At 51.0% G+C, this 15,685-nt stretch overlaps 2 protein-coding genes and 1 pseudogene across 2 annotated transcripts; 2 read left to right on the top strand and 1 right to left on the bottom strand.

The window, feature by feature from the left end:
• The first annotated feature begins 2,729 nt into the window (after positions 1–2,729).
• Positions 2,730–8,793, top strand: LOC123142644 (uncharacterized; annotated as a pseudogene).
• Positions 8,794–9,787: 994 nt separating this feature from the next.
• LOC123145402 (uncharacterized) lies at positions 9,788–12,751 on the top strand. Its single transcript, XM_044564806.1, has 8 exons — positions 9,788–10,139; positions 10,261–10,373; positions 10,600–10,649; positions 10,847–11,083; positions 11,403–11,552; positions 11,958–12,053; positions 12,168–12,188; positions 12,277–12,751. Exons 1-8 carry the CDS (start codon positions 9,883–9,885, stop codon positions 12,442–12,444), a joined length of 1,092 nt encoding a protein of 363 aa, XP_044420741.1. The 5' UTR covers positions 9,788–9,882; the 3' UTR covers positions 12,445–12,751.
• Positions 12,620–14,120, bottom strand: LOC123145401 (NAC domain-containing protein 68). The gene has a single exon (XM_044564805.1). It carries the CDS (start codon positions 14,050–14,052, stop codon positions 12,907–12,909), a length of 1,146 nt encoding a protein of 381 aa, XP_044420740.1. The 5' UTR covers positions 14,053–14,120; the 3' UTR covers positions 12,620–12,906.
• Positions 14,121–15,685: the final 1,565 nt, after the last annotated feature.

Here is a 15,685-nt window from a genome sequence, read left to right as displayed (position 1 = left end):
CGTCGACGAGCTTGATGTTTTTTATCCACCATACTCTAAATGCACGTTTGCAGCGCTATCAGCTCGTTTGACGCCGACCAATCGGGGCCCTTCTCCTTCCAGGAGGTGAGCCGCATTGGAGCTCCGGCCTTAAACTCGGGAGCCGCCGCCCAAGTGGCGCCGCGTGGCTCTGTGATGTAGAACCACTGCTTCTGCCACTCTTTGACAGTCTCCACAAAAGTGCCTGTGGGCCTAGTGACGTTGGGCATCTTGCTCACCATGGCGCCTCCGCACTCCGCGTGCTGACCATCCACAACCTTCGGCTTCACATTGAAGACCTTGAGCCATAGGACGAAGTGGGGCTGGATGCGGAGGAAGGCCTCGCACACGACAATGAATGCCGAGATGTTGAGGAAGGAGTTCGGGGCTAGATCATGGAAATCTAGCTCGTAATAGTACATCAGTCCGCGGATGATGGGGTGAAGTGGAAACCCCAACCGCGGACGAAGTGAGGGAGGAAAACTACCCTCTCAGTAGGCTTCGGGGTAGGGATGACTTGCCCCTTGGTGGGCAGACGGTGGGCGATTCCTTTCGCCAGATACCCGGCCGCCCGAAGCTGGGTGATGTCCTTCTCCTTGACGGAGGAGACCATCCACTTGCCTTGGCCTCCGGATCCGGACATGATTGAGTGCTTCCTTGAGGTGGAGAAGATAGGAACTTGGGCGCTGGAGCTCGAGAATGGAAGGACAGAGAGGAGGAGGAGACGTGGGTGAAGAAAGGGAATCCTTATCTTCTTATAAAGACCGTGAATATTGAACGCCTCCCCACTCGCCTTAAAACTCGCTTGTTCCCAAGGGCTGTAAATGGCACGGTTGAGTTACCCACACCCGTATTGATGAGAATCCCGCAATAAGGGGACACGATCTCTGCTTCGACAGGACGTGCCAATGACAACCGCATCTCAAAACGTGGAGCGGCAGACGAGAAACAGTTCAAAATTATGACCGGGCAGACGTGATGTGATGTTGCAAAAAGTTATCAGCGGATTGGACTTGTGGAATATTATAGTCACTGCGGTTGTGTGTGGTATGTGTGTTACACGTCCAGACACGATCATTATGTCTGAAGACTGTCTTGGAGTTCGGAAGGAGGAACCCACCTTGCAATGTCGAAGACAAATCTGCGTGCCGGATACCTCGTCATTGAAGCCAGGTTCAGGGGCTACTAAGGGAGTCCTGGACTAGGGGGTCCTCGTGCGTCCGGCCTGTTAGCCATGGGCCGGAGTGATGGGCTGTAAAGATACAAAGACCGAAGACTCTACCCGTGTCCGGATGGGACTCTCCTTGGCGTGGAAGGAAAGCTTGGCGATCAAATGTGTAGATTCCTTTCTTTGTAACCGACCTTGTGTAAACCTAGATCCTCTCGGTGTCTATATAAACCGAGGAGTTAGTCCGGAGGCAGATATACTCATTCCCATAGTCATATAGGCTAGACTTCTAGGGTTTAGCCATTACGATCTCGTGGTAGATCAGCTCTTGTAATACTCATATTCATCAAGATCAATCAAGCAGGAAGTAGGGTATTACCTCCATAGAGAGGGCCCAAACCTGGGTAAACATTGTATCCCCTGTCTCCTGTTACCATCGACCTTAGACGCACAGTTCGGGACCCCCTACCCGAGATCCGCCGGTTTTGACACCGACATTGGCGCTTTCATTGAGAGTTCCACTGTGCCATCCCCTAAAGGTTTGATGGCCCCTTCAATCGTCAATAACGACGCTGTCCAAGGGGAGACTTTTCTCCCCGGACAGATCTTTGTATTCGGCGGCTTCGTGCTGTGGACCAACTCGTTTGGCCATCTGGAGCAGATCGATAGCTACGCCCCTGGTCACTAGGTCAGATTTGGGAGCTTAAACTGCATTGCGGACATCCCTGGAGATTTGATCTTCGCCGGATTCGAGACCACGGCGACCGCTCCTGGTCACCTCGATGAACATGACCTAAATCTGTCATCAGACCGCATCCAGGAGATAGCTCCTGTAACTACTCTGGCTCTAGATCCGGAGCAGACTGCGCCATCCAAGGACGGGAAGCTCAACCCCGCCATAGAGGTTATAGATCCCACGGCGCTGGAGCCGCACATAGACTTAACCTCACACGATATATGTGTCACCGGAACTCCGGACTCGTCTTCGGCCATAAGTTCCGAACCATGTGCGTCCGCGGACGCCGAGCTTGATCAGCTATCGATCTTCGAATTCAGCGTCGCAAACATCTTCCGACACTCGCCCCTCGGCGATGTGCTAAACTCATTAAAGAACCTATCCTTGGCGGGGGACTCACAGCCGAACTATGTTCCGTTCGAACTAGGGGCTGATGATGGAGAATTTTTCTTCCCACCCGCCACCCACTTCATAGCCACTGTCGCCACATCTTCTGAAGACAATCTCCAATCCGGTAGGATAGAAGAGGGCTAGGGTTTCTCAAGCACAAGAGAGTGCTAGGAAGGATGTGTAGCATGTTTCTGGTGTGCTTGAATCTCAATGGGCTATCGTTCGGTGCCCTGCTAGAACATGGAGCACCAAGAAGATGTGGAAGGTGATGACTCCTTGTGTGATCATGCACAACATGAACGTAGAGGATGAGCGTGAGGATAAAAATGTTGTGCCTGGGCAAAGAAGGGACCAAATCCGGGTCCGTTTGCATCGGCCGGTTGGAGTTGTCCTCAGGGCCCATATATTATAGAGGCCATGGCTGATCCGACGCAGATGGCGCGTGTCAGTCTTCTTGGTGGTCTTGGACCAGTCAGCGACCCATGCCGTCGCAAGCTCCTCGTTGGTAAGGACCCAACGCGATGCTACCTGTGTCTTGGCAAAGGTGGTCGACCAACACGCCCGGCACCACAGACAGTCCGTCCCTAGGGTGACGGTTGGTTTCGGTCTCACGTCTCTAGTGGCGATCTAGGGTTTCTAGCCCCCGCCGCCTCAGAACCCCGTCCCCGTCCAATCGATCCTTGCAGCCCTGTACAGGTCGACGCCGGAGCCTCGTCCCGTCGCAGTCCACCACCGTAACCCCCACCATAAGCCTTTCGCGTGTGTGCTAGGGCACGCGATCGTACACCACCTCCCCCTAGTTTTTAGATCTGGTTCGCGGAGCAGGAAGATAGAATGGAGAGGGTTGAAGGGCAGTTGAAAAACTTAAAGTTGTCGGAGCGGGAGAAGAAGGGAGTCAAGATCGGGTGGAGTGGATCTGGTAAGGCTGGCATAGTTGAGCCTCAAGCCCTCGCAAAGCTGATGTCCGAAAAACCGGTGTTCGTGGAGGCTATGGCTAAAACTCTAGGCAAGATCTAGTGTCCAATCAAAGGAGTTGACTGTAAGGAGGTAGGAGAAAATATGTTCCTGTTCATGTTTGGGCAGGAGTCGGGCAACAGGATGGCTCTAGGGAGCAGACCTTGGGAGTTCGGGAACGATCTGCTTGTGATTGAAGATTTTGTACCTGCGAAGAGGATCGAGGATTACACTTTCGATACCATTCCTATATGGGTTCGGATTATGTGCCTGCCCTTAGGCATGATGAACAGGGATGTTGGAGAAGCTATTGGGAAGGAGATTGGGGAAGTTCTTGATGTGGAAGCTAGAGCTGATGGTGTGGCGGTTGGGAGATTTCTTTGTGTGAAAGTTAAGATGGGCATCAAACACCCGCTAATGAGGGGCATCAGGGTGGAGCAAGAGGAGGAGGGGGCTGGTCAGACTAGGGATGTTGAGAAGGTCTCCGATCAGGAGGATGATGACAAAAACTGGTGTCCTTTTGAATATGAATACCTCCCCGAGTTTTGCTATGTGTGTGTGGGATTCTGGGACATGAGGATAAGATGTGTAATGGCAAGCTGAAACAAGGGGAAAAGGCGCAGTTTGGGCCATGGCTGAGGGCATATATGCCGAGGCGGAATGGTGGAGGGGCCCGAGGAAGATGGGTTGAGGGTGGAGCTTATCGGAGTGGGCGTAATGTAGGCAGCAAAGGCATGGGTGTTTGGAGAGGGCGGTCCTTGTCGGCTAGTGATGCGCCGTCCTGACGTAGGAACACGAAGAGCTGGGGTGATCTCGCGGATGAGGAAGAGAAGGGGCAGGAGGTGACGAGCCCGTTGAAAATATCGAATGAGCGTGGTCGGGGAGGGAGGGGTGTAGTGGGAGTTGTTAAATAGATCACTTTTAAGTCCACTAAGCAGAATAAACAAAGGGAGCAGGAAGGGGTGGAGGGGAGTGAACAACCCCAGGTGGTTACACAAACTGAGAGGGACCCAAAGGAGGGGCCCCAAGGTTCAAAAACAGGCCAGTGCACAGAGTCTGAGGCCATGCAGAAGGACAACACCATGCAGATCGACGTAAACACGTCCCTGGTGCCCAGCATGCAGGAGGATGGAGCGAGTCAGGAGCGGCAGGAGGGTGGTGCGAAACCAGGCAAATATGCGGGTACCTTCAAGAAGAAAGGAAGAGGGCAGGACAGGACTACATCGGTACACAGTATTGAGAACATATCTGGCCTTAAGAGGGCAGCCGAGGGTGCTGAGTTTGATGAGGATGGGGAAGCAAAGAGAGTGAAGCAAGTTGTGGTGTCTGTTGGTGGGGGTGGTGAGGTAGAAGAAGATACTCAGAAAGCGGGGCTGCCAGAACAGCCCTGCGGGACCCAATGAAAATAATCTCTTGGAACTGCCGGGGATTGGGGAACAGGCTGGCAGTTCATGGTCTTCTGAATATCCAGAAGAGGGAGGACCCTGATATTCTGTTCTTATCGGAGACTAAGATGAATAAGGAGAGGATGAGTAGGTTTAGGGATTTGTTAGGGCTACATCATATGGTGGCTCAAGATAATAAAGGCAAGAGCGGCGGCTTAGCTTTGTTTTGGAGGAAAGGAATAAATGTGACTGTATGGTGGATGGGTAGGATGCACATCGATGCTATTGTGGAGGAGAAGGATGGGTTCAAGTGGCGGTTGACTGGTTTGTATGGCGAGTCACACATTGATAAAAAGGTCGAGACATGGCGGCTACTTAGGACTCTTCATCATCAAGTCCAGATGTCGTGGGTCTGTCTAGGTGATTTCAATGAAATCCCCTTCAATCATGAAAAGCAAGGGGGGGGGGCCTCGCTCCCATAGATTTATGCAAAACTTCCGAGATGCCCTTGATTATTGTAATTTGCATGACCTCGGCTTCGAGGGAGATGTCTTTACTTGGAGGAATAAAAATTACCACATTGATGGTTATATTCGTGAAAGACTTGACAGGGCTGTCGCTACGCCCGAATGGTGTGCGAGGTTCCCGGCGTATAAGATGATTAATGGGGATCCACGGAAATCTGACCACCGGCCTGTTACTCTCATGCTAGATGGCAGCCGGGGCCGCGACGAGCTGCGCGGGGTGACCGGTTTTTGCGGTTTGAGGCTAGATGACTCTTGGAAGGTAAATGTGATGATATTGTGAAGGAGTCCTGGGAGGGGGGAGGGGGAGATAATGCGTGGGAGAAGTTGAAAGGGGTTGTTAAAGCTCTAAACACTTGGAGCAGGGATGTGTTGGGAGATCTGGGGAAGAGGATAAAGAAGCTCCGGGGTGAGTTGGAGGCTGTTAGAAGGGAGCCCATTTCGGAGAGTCAGGTGAGGAGGGAGCAAACTATTAGTTTTAAGTTGGAACGCCTGGAGGAGCAGGAAGATCTGGTTTGGAGGCAACGGGCTCATGTAAATTGGCTTGTGAATGGGGACCGGAACACAAATTTTTTTCAAGCCTTTGCCTCGGAGAGAAAGCGGAAGAATTTCATTCATAAGCTGAGAAAGGAGAATGGGGAAGTTGTGGAGAGCGAGGAGGGGATGAAGGAGCTAGTGGCTAACTACTTTTCGTCTCTGTTTACTTCTGTCGCAGGTGATAACGCTAGCGATATTCTGAATCACATTGCCCCAAGAGTTACAGACCAAATGAATGCGCACTTGACGGCTGAATTTACAGCTAAGGAGGTAAAAGCTGCCCTTGATGAGATTGGGGACCTGAAAGACCCTGGTATGGATGGTTTCCCCGCTGTTTTCTACAAACACTATTGGCACCTAGTCGGTGACGAGGTAACACGGGAGGTGTTGCATGTATTGCGAGGTGGCAGTATGCCGGAGGGATGGAACGATACCCTAGTGGTACTTATCCCAAAGGTGCAGAACCCTGAATACTTGAAGGATCTTCGCCCTATTAGCCTTTGCAATGTCGTGTAGAAGCTCATGTCGAAAGTCTTGGCGAACCGACTTAAGTGCATATTGGGTGGAATCATCTCACCAAATCAGAGTGCATTTGTGCCGGGGAGGCTGATATCTGATAACACCATTTTGGCATATGAAATGACACACTTTTTGAAACGGAAGCGGACGGGAAGCACGAGCTATGCTGCACTAAAACTGGATATGAGTAAAGCATACGATCGTGTTGAATGGAGCTTTCCGGAGAGGGTGATGAGGCAACTGGGGTTCGCTGAACAGTTTGTGCAGCTTATTAGTACATGTATTCGGTCAGTGAGGTTCAGGTTCAAGGTTAACGGGATGTGTACAGACCAAGTAATACCGGAGCGTGGTCTCCGTCGGGGCGAGCCCATTTCGCCTTATCTGTTCTTAATCTGTGCTGCGGGATTATCATCGCTACTGCACCATGCCGAGGAGTCCGGGAGGATCAGAGGGATTCAGTTGGCCCCCCAGCCCCCCCCCCCCAATTAGCCATCTATTGTTTGCTGACGACTCGCTGCTGCTCATGGAGGCCTCACCGGAAAGTATTGTTGTTGTGAATCAGATTTTGCATGTGTACAAGAGAGGTTCGGGCCAAGTCATTAACCACGACAAATCTGCTGTGCTCTTCAGCAAAAATACCTCTAATTCGAAGAAACTGGTACTGCTCACTGCTCTAGGGCTACGGCCTGAAAGCTTGAATGGGAAATATTTGGGCCTGCCGAGCTATGTGGGTCGATCCCGCCAGAAATGCTTTGAGTATTTACGGGACAAAATCTGGGATATATTAAAGGGTTGGAAAATCAAGTTGTTGTCTAAGGCCGCGAAGGAGATCCCGATCAAAACTGTAATCCAAGCTATACCTACATATGCTATGGCGTGCTTCAACCTTACAAAGGAACTGTGTGAGAGCATCAGCACCATGGTGTGTAAATTTTGGGGGGCTAACCAGGAAGATGAACATAAGCATCATTGGATTAGCTGGGAAAGGATGTGTTTGCCAAAGGATCAAGGCGGTCTCGGTTTCCGGGACCTGCATACGTTTAACGTGGCCATGCTCGCCCGTCAAGTGTGGCGACTTCTCCAGTTCCCTGACTCCCTGTGTGCCCAAGTCCTCAAGGCCAAGTATTTTCCTGACCGCGATCTTCTAGCAGCTAGAGTGCAGCCAGGAATGAGCTATGTTTGGCGGAGTATTCTGCAAGGCCTCGAGGTTGTTAAAGCCGGGATGAGATGGAGGGTTGGATCGGGCGAGAACATACGGATTTGGTTTGACCCATGGTTGCCGTCAAACGACACTAGGAGGCCTAGTAGGTTACAAGGGGGAAACCTGCTGACGAAGGTGGCAGAACTCATTGACCCAGCAACTAATCAGTGGGATCACCAGCTAGTGTCACAAACTTTTACACCGGCAAACGCAGCAACTGTCTTGACTATTCCCATTTGTGATCAGTATGAGGATTTTGTGGCATGGCATTTTGATAAGAGAGGGCTGTTCTCTGTATGATCGGCCTACCGGGTGCATAATGAGTTACATCTGCAGCAAAGGACCAGACAACCTGGTGAGGGCACTGCTGGAAGCCAGCAAAGAACTTGGTTCTGGAAAAAGCTGTGGCAAATCTGGTGCCCTGCGCATGTGCATCACTTCTTATGGCGCCTGGCTCACAACAGCCACCCACTACTCCGGAATGTTGAGCGAATTGGGGTTGAGCTTGATACGAATTGCCAACTATGCGGCCGCCGGCCGGAGGACGGAGGACATCTATTCCTACGGTGCAAGGAGGTGAAGAAAGTCTGGAGGGAGTGTGGTCTGGAGCGAGTCCGATCTGAACTCCTGGCTGCACAGTCACCTAAAGCTATGCTCGAGTCCATTTTCAAACTCCCAGATGAGCTGGGCCTCAAAGCAGCCAGCCTCATGTGGTCTTGGTGGTCGGAAAGGAACAAAACGAACCATAACAAAAAGAGGCTAGAGCCTGAAGCTTTTGGCGCTAAGGTGCGACTTGATCTTGCTGAATGGAGAGAATTCCTCGGGAAGAAGAACCAGGCCACACCTAGACCGTCAGCGCTTTGGGAGCCCCCCCTCCAGACTACATCAAGATCAACTTTGATGCATCATATGACATGGCAACAGGATCAGGGGGATGGGGTGCCCTAGCCAGGAATGCCGAAGGCGAAATGGTCCTGGCAGCGGCGGGAGGGCTGCAGAATATGCAGGATGCTATGCATGCGGAAGCGTCTGCACTGCTCAAGGCAATCCAGGTCGCTGAACATTTTGGGATGGGATGGGTGATTTTCCAGACGGACTGTCTCCCCTTGCAGCAGGCAACGGCCTCGTCGATGTCAGATCGCAACCCCATGGGAGTCTTATTCAGGGAAGCGAAGTTCCAGTTGCAGCAAGAGTTTATTGATGCCAATGTAGTGTTCCAGCCCAGGAATTGTAACAAACCAGCGCATCTGCTGGCAGCCTCTCATGGTCGGAACCTCCCAACTGGCCAGCATGCTTGGCTCTCGGAGTTCCCCGTAGATGTAATGCGTGTTGTGGCCGCCGATTTGGTCGGTCCACCGTAATTTTGGAATGCAAGGTATTCCAGCCCAAAAAAAAACACGCCCGACACCACTCTGCCTCGGTGTGGGCTTTGGAGCGCCCGGACAATGAGGAGGACATGCCGCTGAAAGTGAATCTAATCAGCTTGGTGGATTTGAATAATTATTGGCAACATAACTCAAGGAACTAATGCTTATCTAGTTTATCTCCCGAAAGGTCGTTGTGCGTGGACCAAAGGAAATGAAATGTGACCCTCAAATTATCAGGAAGACAAGCGTTGGCCAAGCTTAGAATTATCCATTTTTATTTTAGTGATCCAAGATCATATTGAGTTTATAAGCATGCCGATACTATCAAAAGGTGATCAGTAAGCTGTGCTGAGTTTCTTTCTATTTGAGTTTAAAGATCAAACTCTAAACGCCCTCAAAAGTCTTCAATTCCTCCTCTATACCTACCTAACTTTCATATATTCGGAGATGCCAAGCTCTTCCAGTCGAAACCACCGAGCAGTTCATCCAAATATAACCGTTGCAAACGCTAGAACTTTGGAGCACCAATCATTCTACTCGGAACAACCAATGCACTTGGCAAAACTTCTGTTGTCCGCTCAGAATTTCCGAACACCCCTCACTCGGAGTCCTGAAGCGTTTATAGAGAGGGAAAACGGCGGGAGGCGCCAGGGCTTGGCGAACGCCTAGCCCCTCTCTCGTACGAGCCTAATGCTTCGTGTGTGTGCATGGTGGGATCTCTTTTTTCGCGACAACTATCATCGTTGGATTCACTATGATGTTCCATCAAAAAAAAATTGACTGATACAAAAAACAACCAGGCACCTGAGCCATAGGTGCTTCCTGTGTGTTTCTGGTGAGCTGTCATCACCCTCATTTGCCTTTTATTTCTCTTTCCCTTTCTTCAAAAAATTAGCTTCAAATACAGCGGAAACACGGAAACGTGTCAGAATCCTATTGGCTGCAGAGTTTCCCTCTGGATAGCAGCACAATCCCAAGCGCCAATCAAAGACCATCATCACTGGAGCCACACCAGCGAGCTCCGGTAGAGCCAGAACGACGGCGGAGAAAATCACCACAGCATTTCCAGCAGAGCGGCCTAAAATGGCAGCCATTCTCGGGCGCGCCGGCACCACCGCCACCGGCGGCTTCCGGCGGCACCATCAAGAAACCAGCCGCGGCGGCCGTCGGCGAGATGCGGTCGTCGTCGCGGCCGTGACCGGCGCCGCGCCGCAGGAGGGGTCGCTGGAGCGGCCGGCGTGGTCCGGGGAGACGCCGGTGTCGCGGCTCGTCGCCGCGCTCATCGCCTTCAAGCCGCTCTACTCCCTCATGAAGCTCGCCTCCCGCGAGGTCATCATCAGGTAGGCACCGCACGCCATTGGCCGTCAGTTAGCTAGCTGTCGGGCTTCTCGTCAGCAATGTAGTGGTGGTGGTTGGACTTGGACATCGTGATGGTGGAGGTCATGGGTGATTGTTATCCAGGACGGCGGAGAAGTCCAACATCCCGTGGAGGGAGATGACGAGGAAGGTGCTGGAGTCGGACGTGTACGAGGTGTTCGAGAGGATACGAGACCCCAATATCATCTACCCTGACTGTGAGCATCCCCACTTCTCCGTCAGCTTATTTTTTCGATAACAAATTTCTTCATTAGCTGATTAATTAGTAGTATCAATCGCACAAAGTTTACCATGAGAAGATTATGTTTTCACTGCCCTTATGTTTTTACCTGCAATTGCACCTCCAATTCGATGATTTGGTCGACACGATACTGAAATATCAAGGAGACGGAAGCATTAATATGGCTTGCTTATGTTGAGCAGATTATCTGAGCCCATTCCACGCCTATGACGAAGGGAACCTATCATGGCTGGTAAGCTCTCGTTTGCTTCCCTCTCTTCTCTACGCACTTGTGATAATTCAGATCCATCGAGTGTAAGTACTTCAGTTTTAAAAGAAAGTTATTTTTCTTTTAGGTTTGCCATTCTGCATATGTTCCGGAAGACATGCAGTCCAGAACATTTTATCTGAACTCCTGTTTATCTCTCGTGTTGATCACGAATGATGCAGGCTGCAGCTGAGGCTGAGGCTGCAACCTTGTCGATTGCAAAGAGGGCCATACCCGAGGCTACTTCGATCGAAGAAGCGAACCAGATTGTTCGGGGAAACTGGATGAATGCAATTGAGGAGCATCACCTCAAGTACTCAGGGGAAAACTGCCAGATCAATGACATTTTGGACATTGGCTGCTCTGTTGGAGTGAGCACCAGATACCTGGCTGAAAGGTTTCCTTCGGCTAAGGCTGTTGTAAGTGCATCTCTTGCCACATCTCTGAAAAATGCCTTGTCAAGGTTCAGTGTCTGCTAATGTTTTGGGTAAAACGATCAAATCTTGTGAAAATCGTAGCATCCAGGATCTCTGATAAAACAAAAAAATCATGCTGTAATATTAGCAGTATCGATATTGTCGACTCAGTTTGGTGGCATGGTGCCATGCTCTTACCGCTTATCTTACCACTACATGAAGTTGTTAACATATTGTGTTATAGCTATCTTTCTGCATATTGATGATTCCTTGGTTGGTATTTATATGGATTTGCTAATTTGGAGCTTTTTCAATGGTCAAGGGACTAGATCTATCGCCCTACTTCCTGGCCGTGGCAGCACAGAAGGAAGAACAACTGTGTCGGCAAAACCCTATTCGTTGGGTTAATGCAAACGGTGAAGCGACTGGGTTGCCACCGAATTCATTCGACGTCGTCTCCCTTGCTTATGTGGTAATTTCTATCATATCTTGAAATGGTTATCACGAAATAAACTAATCTAATCTCCCTGTATTTTTTTTAAACCAACCAATGTAGTCTAATTAGCTCATACCCTCAATAATCTTGGAGAGGGAGATAGAGATTTTTTTTGTGTGAAAGAGACTGAAAATGTTGAAGCGACAAAACAATAACTGTTCTTGATCTTACACAATTGTAGTGATATGCCTATTTTTGCATCAAATTAGGATTCTAGACTTCTTTACATGAACGCTGTGCCAAGGACTTTGAAAAATAAGTAAATTACAGGGGGAGATCAAAGTCAGCTTTTATCAAGAGATCACCATTTAAGTACAAAATGAAACGGTAATTCTCATATCAGCACTAATGCCGCAAGTGTAATTCTATAAGCACCTGTAGTGCCACGAGTGTCCAGCAGGAGCAATAATCGGATTAGCCAAGGAAGCATTCAGATTACTTCGTCCAGGAGGAACCATCGCCTTAACCGACAACTCAGTAAGAAAATTCAGTCTCCCAATATTAATCAGTTACTGTACCTGGTAACACAACTGTTTTGAAAAAGGTTCAGACATCTAACTTCGTTTCCTTTTGTATGTGTGCTCGCCGAAGCCCAAATCAAAAGTACTCCAGGTAACCTCGAGCGAAATTTACTGAAGCTCCTCATCTGGTTCTCACTCACATTGACTGGGGAACTAACAAATTGTTACTACCGTTTCAGGAATTATCACCCGTTCTGTTCACTCTGATGAAGAGCACCGAACCGTTCCAGGACGAGTACTACATGCTGGATCTGGAGGAGGCGCTGAGCCAAGCAGGCTTCGTCAATGTGTGCTCCGTGCTGACAGACCCCAGGCACAGAACGGTCACTGCCACTGTGCCCTATTGACTGCATCACCATGGTTCACCAATGCACAGTTTTGTGTTGTAAACAGTCACAAAAGCTTAGTAACTTGGGAGCCATTTGCATTCAGGAAGAAAATGATCCTGCAACTTACCTACAGAAATGTGATGTACTCCCTCCGTTAGTGATCTAAACGCTCTTATATTTCTTTACGGAGGGAGTACTACATGGCAGCCACCGTTTGGTTCAATCACGAGGAAAACATTTGAAGTCTGTAATAAGTAGAAAAAATAAATTTCAACCAGGAAGACAACTTTGCATATGTAGTAAAATTATTAAGGAGTTCAAAAAATCCGGGTGCGTAATTGTAGACCATCATCCATCGGCACAAGCACATGACATGGTATGGTAGTATGATACGCTATCCCATATCCTAGTTCCTAGATGTATTGCTTCGATCGACTTGTTCACTCTCCATCGGTGGCCGCATCGCCGGCGTAGCTCTGCTCATTGAAGTCGCCGTCGTTGTCGCCGAGAGGCTTCGTAGTCGTAGATCTCGTCCCGGTTCTCCTCCCCGCCATTGCAGGGCAAAACAGTCGAGTGGGCGCTCACGGTTTTCATGGCACCCCCGTCATCGTTGTAGCCACACAGAGCGCCACCGGCTTGTTGCTCGCCGCCGGAGCACATCAGGGAGGAATCTCCGGCGTAGTATTGGTTGTGGCTGTGGATCTGGCCCAGCTGATTATTAGGCCATGGGGCAACCTCTTGGCTAGCAACCGGGACGAACGGTGAGGGGTCGTAGTAGGCGCCGTTCGTCCCCGCCATGCCGCAGCCGTAGAAGGAATCAGCTTGAGCGCCGATGAATCCCTGGCTGTGACTCGTCGTCGCCGCGGCAAGCTGGTTGGTGTACGAGAGGCCGTAGTCGATGTAGGCGCCATCCGGGAGGACACAGTTGAGAGGCGTATAGCAGGAGTCGGCATCTGCCGTGTCCCCGCCGTTGCCGCCATACAGAGCACCAGCTTGCGAGTCACCGAGTCCCTCGCCGATGCTCGCCATCGCGGCGGCATCGTGGTCGTAGTAGCTCGTGCCCGGCAGCTCAGGGTCCGGGACCATAACCTGCTGGTCGGCGTCGGCGGTGGCCGCGCCCGGTGCCTTTTCCTTCTTGGCGTTACTGCTGATGTTGACGCGGGTGAGCACCTTGCCGGGGAGCGGCGGCGATGTGATCTCGTACTCGTGCATGACATACCCCGTGCTGACGCTACCGCGGCCGGCCTTGAGCTTGAAGGTGAGGTCGTACCGCTTGTAAGCGATGTCCAACTCGGCGCCGCCGGGGCCGAGCATGGTGACGGTGCCCTCGTTCAACTTCTGCCCCTGCCACACGCCGCCGCCCTTGACGGTGCGCCTCCTGCGGCCGCCGTCCGTGGGGGGGCCGAAGAAGAAGGCGTGCTCGATCCCGCCGTCGCCGCCGTGCCTCCGGAGGAGCTCCCACGGCGGAGCGCTCCCGGGGTCTTCTTCGATGATGGCGTGCGCGTGCGGGTTGGGGAGGCCGAGCGCGCGCGGGAGGAGGTAGTAGGCGACGATGTCGCCGTCGGTGGGATCGAACTTGAACGCCGGCGGCATGCCGAGGCCGAAGCCGAACTTGTAGGCTTCCATCCCTGCTCTGCTCTGCTCCACGTCTAGTCTAGGTTTCGATCGATGGAAGAGTGCGGTAGGGTTCCGGCGTGGAGATCTTCCTAATATAGACGAGGAGGAGGAGGGGGACCCCTGACCTACTCGGAGTGGAGATCCTTCATACTTTCCACCTACAGATCGGACTCGAAAACGCGGGAACTAACAAAACTAACAAGCCCTTGATTGAAAGTGTGCACGTGCAACGCATTTATCTTTTTTTTTTTGCGAAAACTTGTATTACTCAAACTCAAATGTTACAATCACGACGTATGATGTCAATGACTTCCTCTGGACCAGATCCAAGCCACACAGCTGTTCGAACTTGTGACCTCCCAAAGTTGGCCATAAAATGACTAGCTAGGTTTTGACTACTCCGTATATGAGTAATACAAGAACTACGTTCCTCTAGATTATCCTTGATTTCCTTCACTAAAAAGGCATACTTTGATTTGTTTGTTCCACCGCACTGCACCATCTTTACTGCTTCCACACAATCCGACTCCACATCTATTGGCAGACTACTCCATTGAGAGGCCAACATTAGCCCTTCCTTGATAGCTAGAATCTCAGTTTCCAGCACGTCATTACATGAGAATAGGTGGCGGCATGAACTGAAGATAATACTCCCATTGTGATCTCTAAGGACCATACCTGCGCCTGCTATCCATCAGTGTTGAGCTTAACTCGCCCGGCCGCAAACGGAAACCATGGAATACTGGGAATCACCTTAATATTGCGTGTAGCCGACATGAGAGGAAAGCATGTTTTGGCCGGTGAGGGAGTCCTGGATTAGGGGGTCCTCGGACAACCGGCTATATCCTTCGGCCGGACTGTTGGACTATGAAGATACAAGATTGAAGACTTCGTCCCGTGTCCGGATGGGACTCTCCTTGGCATGGAAGGCAAGCTTGGCAATACGGATATGTAGATCTCCTCCCTTGTAACCGACTCTGTGTAACCCTAGCCCCCTCCGGTGTCTATATAAACCGGAGGGTTTAGTCCGTAGGACAACAACAATCATACCATAGGCTAGCTTCTAGGGTTTAGCCTCTACGATCTCGTGGTAGATCAACTCTTGTAATACTCATATCATCAAGATCAATCAAGCAGGAAGTAGGGTATTACCTCCATCGAGAGGGCCCGAACCTGGGTAAACATCGTGTCCCCCGCCTCCTGTTACCATCCGCCTTAGAAGGACAGTTCGGGACCACCTACCCGAGATCCGCCGGTTTTGACACTGACATTGGTGCTTTCATTGAGAGTTCCACTGTGCTGTCACCACAAGGTTTGATGGCCCATTCGATCATCGGCAACGATGCGATCCAGGGTGAGGTTTTCCTCCCCGGACAGATCTTCGTGTTCGGCGGCTTCGCACTGCGGGCCAACTCGCGTGGCCATCTGGAGCAGATCGAGAGCTACGCCCCTGGCCATTAGGTCAGGTTTGGAAACTTGAACTATACTGCCGATATGCGCGGAGACTTGATCTTTGACGGATTCGAGCACATGTCAGGTGCGCCGCACAGTCACGACGAGCACGACTTAGCTCTGCCGCCGGACGGTGTTCAGGAGATCACACCTGTGCCTACTCCGGCCCTAGATCCGGAGTCGATTACGC

Source organism: Triticum aestivum, chromosome 6D, assembly GCF_018294505.1.
Source record: "Triticum aestivum cultivar Chinese Spring chromosome 6D, IWGSC CS RefSeq v2.1, whole genome shotgun sequence".
Taxonomy (NCBI): domain Eukaryota; kingdom Viridiplantae; phylum Streptophyta; class Magnoliopsida; order Poales; family Poaceae; genus Triticum; species Triticum aestivum.
Note: the sequence above shows the minus strand (reverse complement) of the source record. Positions and strands in the feature narration are given on the sequence as shown.

Excerpts from the sequence above, each read along its gene's own strand:
- LOC123145402 (XM_044564806.1), top strand. The coding sequence starts at position 9,883 with ATGGCAGCCATTCTCGGGCGCGCCGGCACCACCGCCACCGGCGGCTTC. Across the intron at positions 10,140-10,260 it reads TCCCGCGAGGTCATCATCAG|GACGGCGGAGAAGTCCAACA; the intron begins GTAGGCACCGCA and ends ATTGTTATCCAG. Across the intron at positions 12,054-12,167 it reads TCGCCTTAACCGACAACTCA|CCCAAATCAAAAGTACTCCA; the intron begins GTAAGAAAATTC and ends TGCTCGCCGAAG.
- LOC123145401 (XM_044564805.1), bottom strand. The coding sequence starts at position 14,052 with ATGGAAGCCTACAAGTTCGGCTTCGGCCTCGGCATGCCGCCGGCGTTC.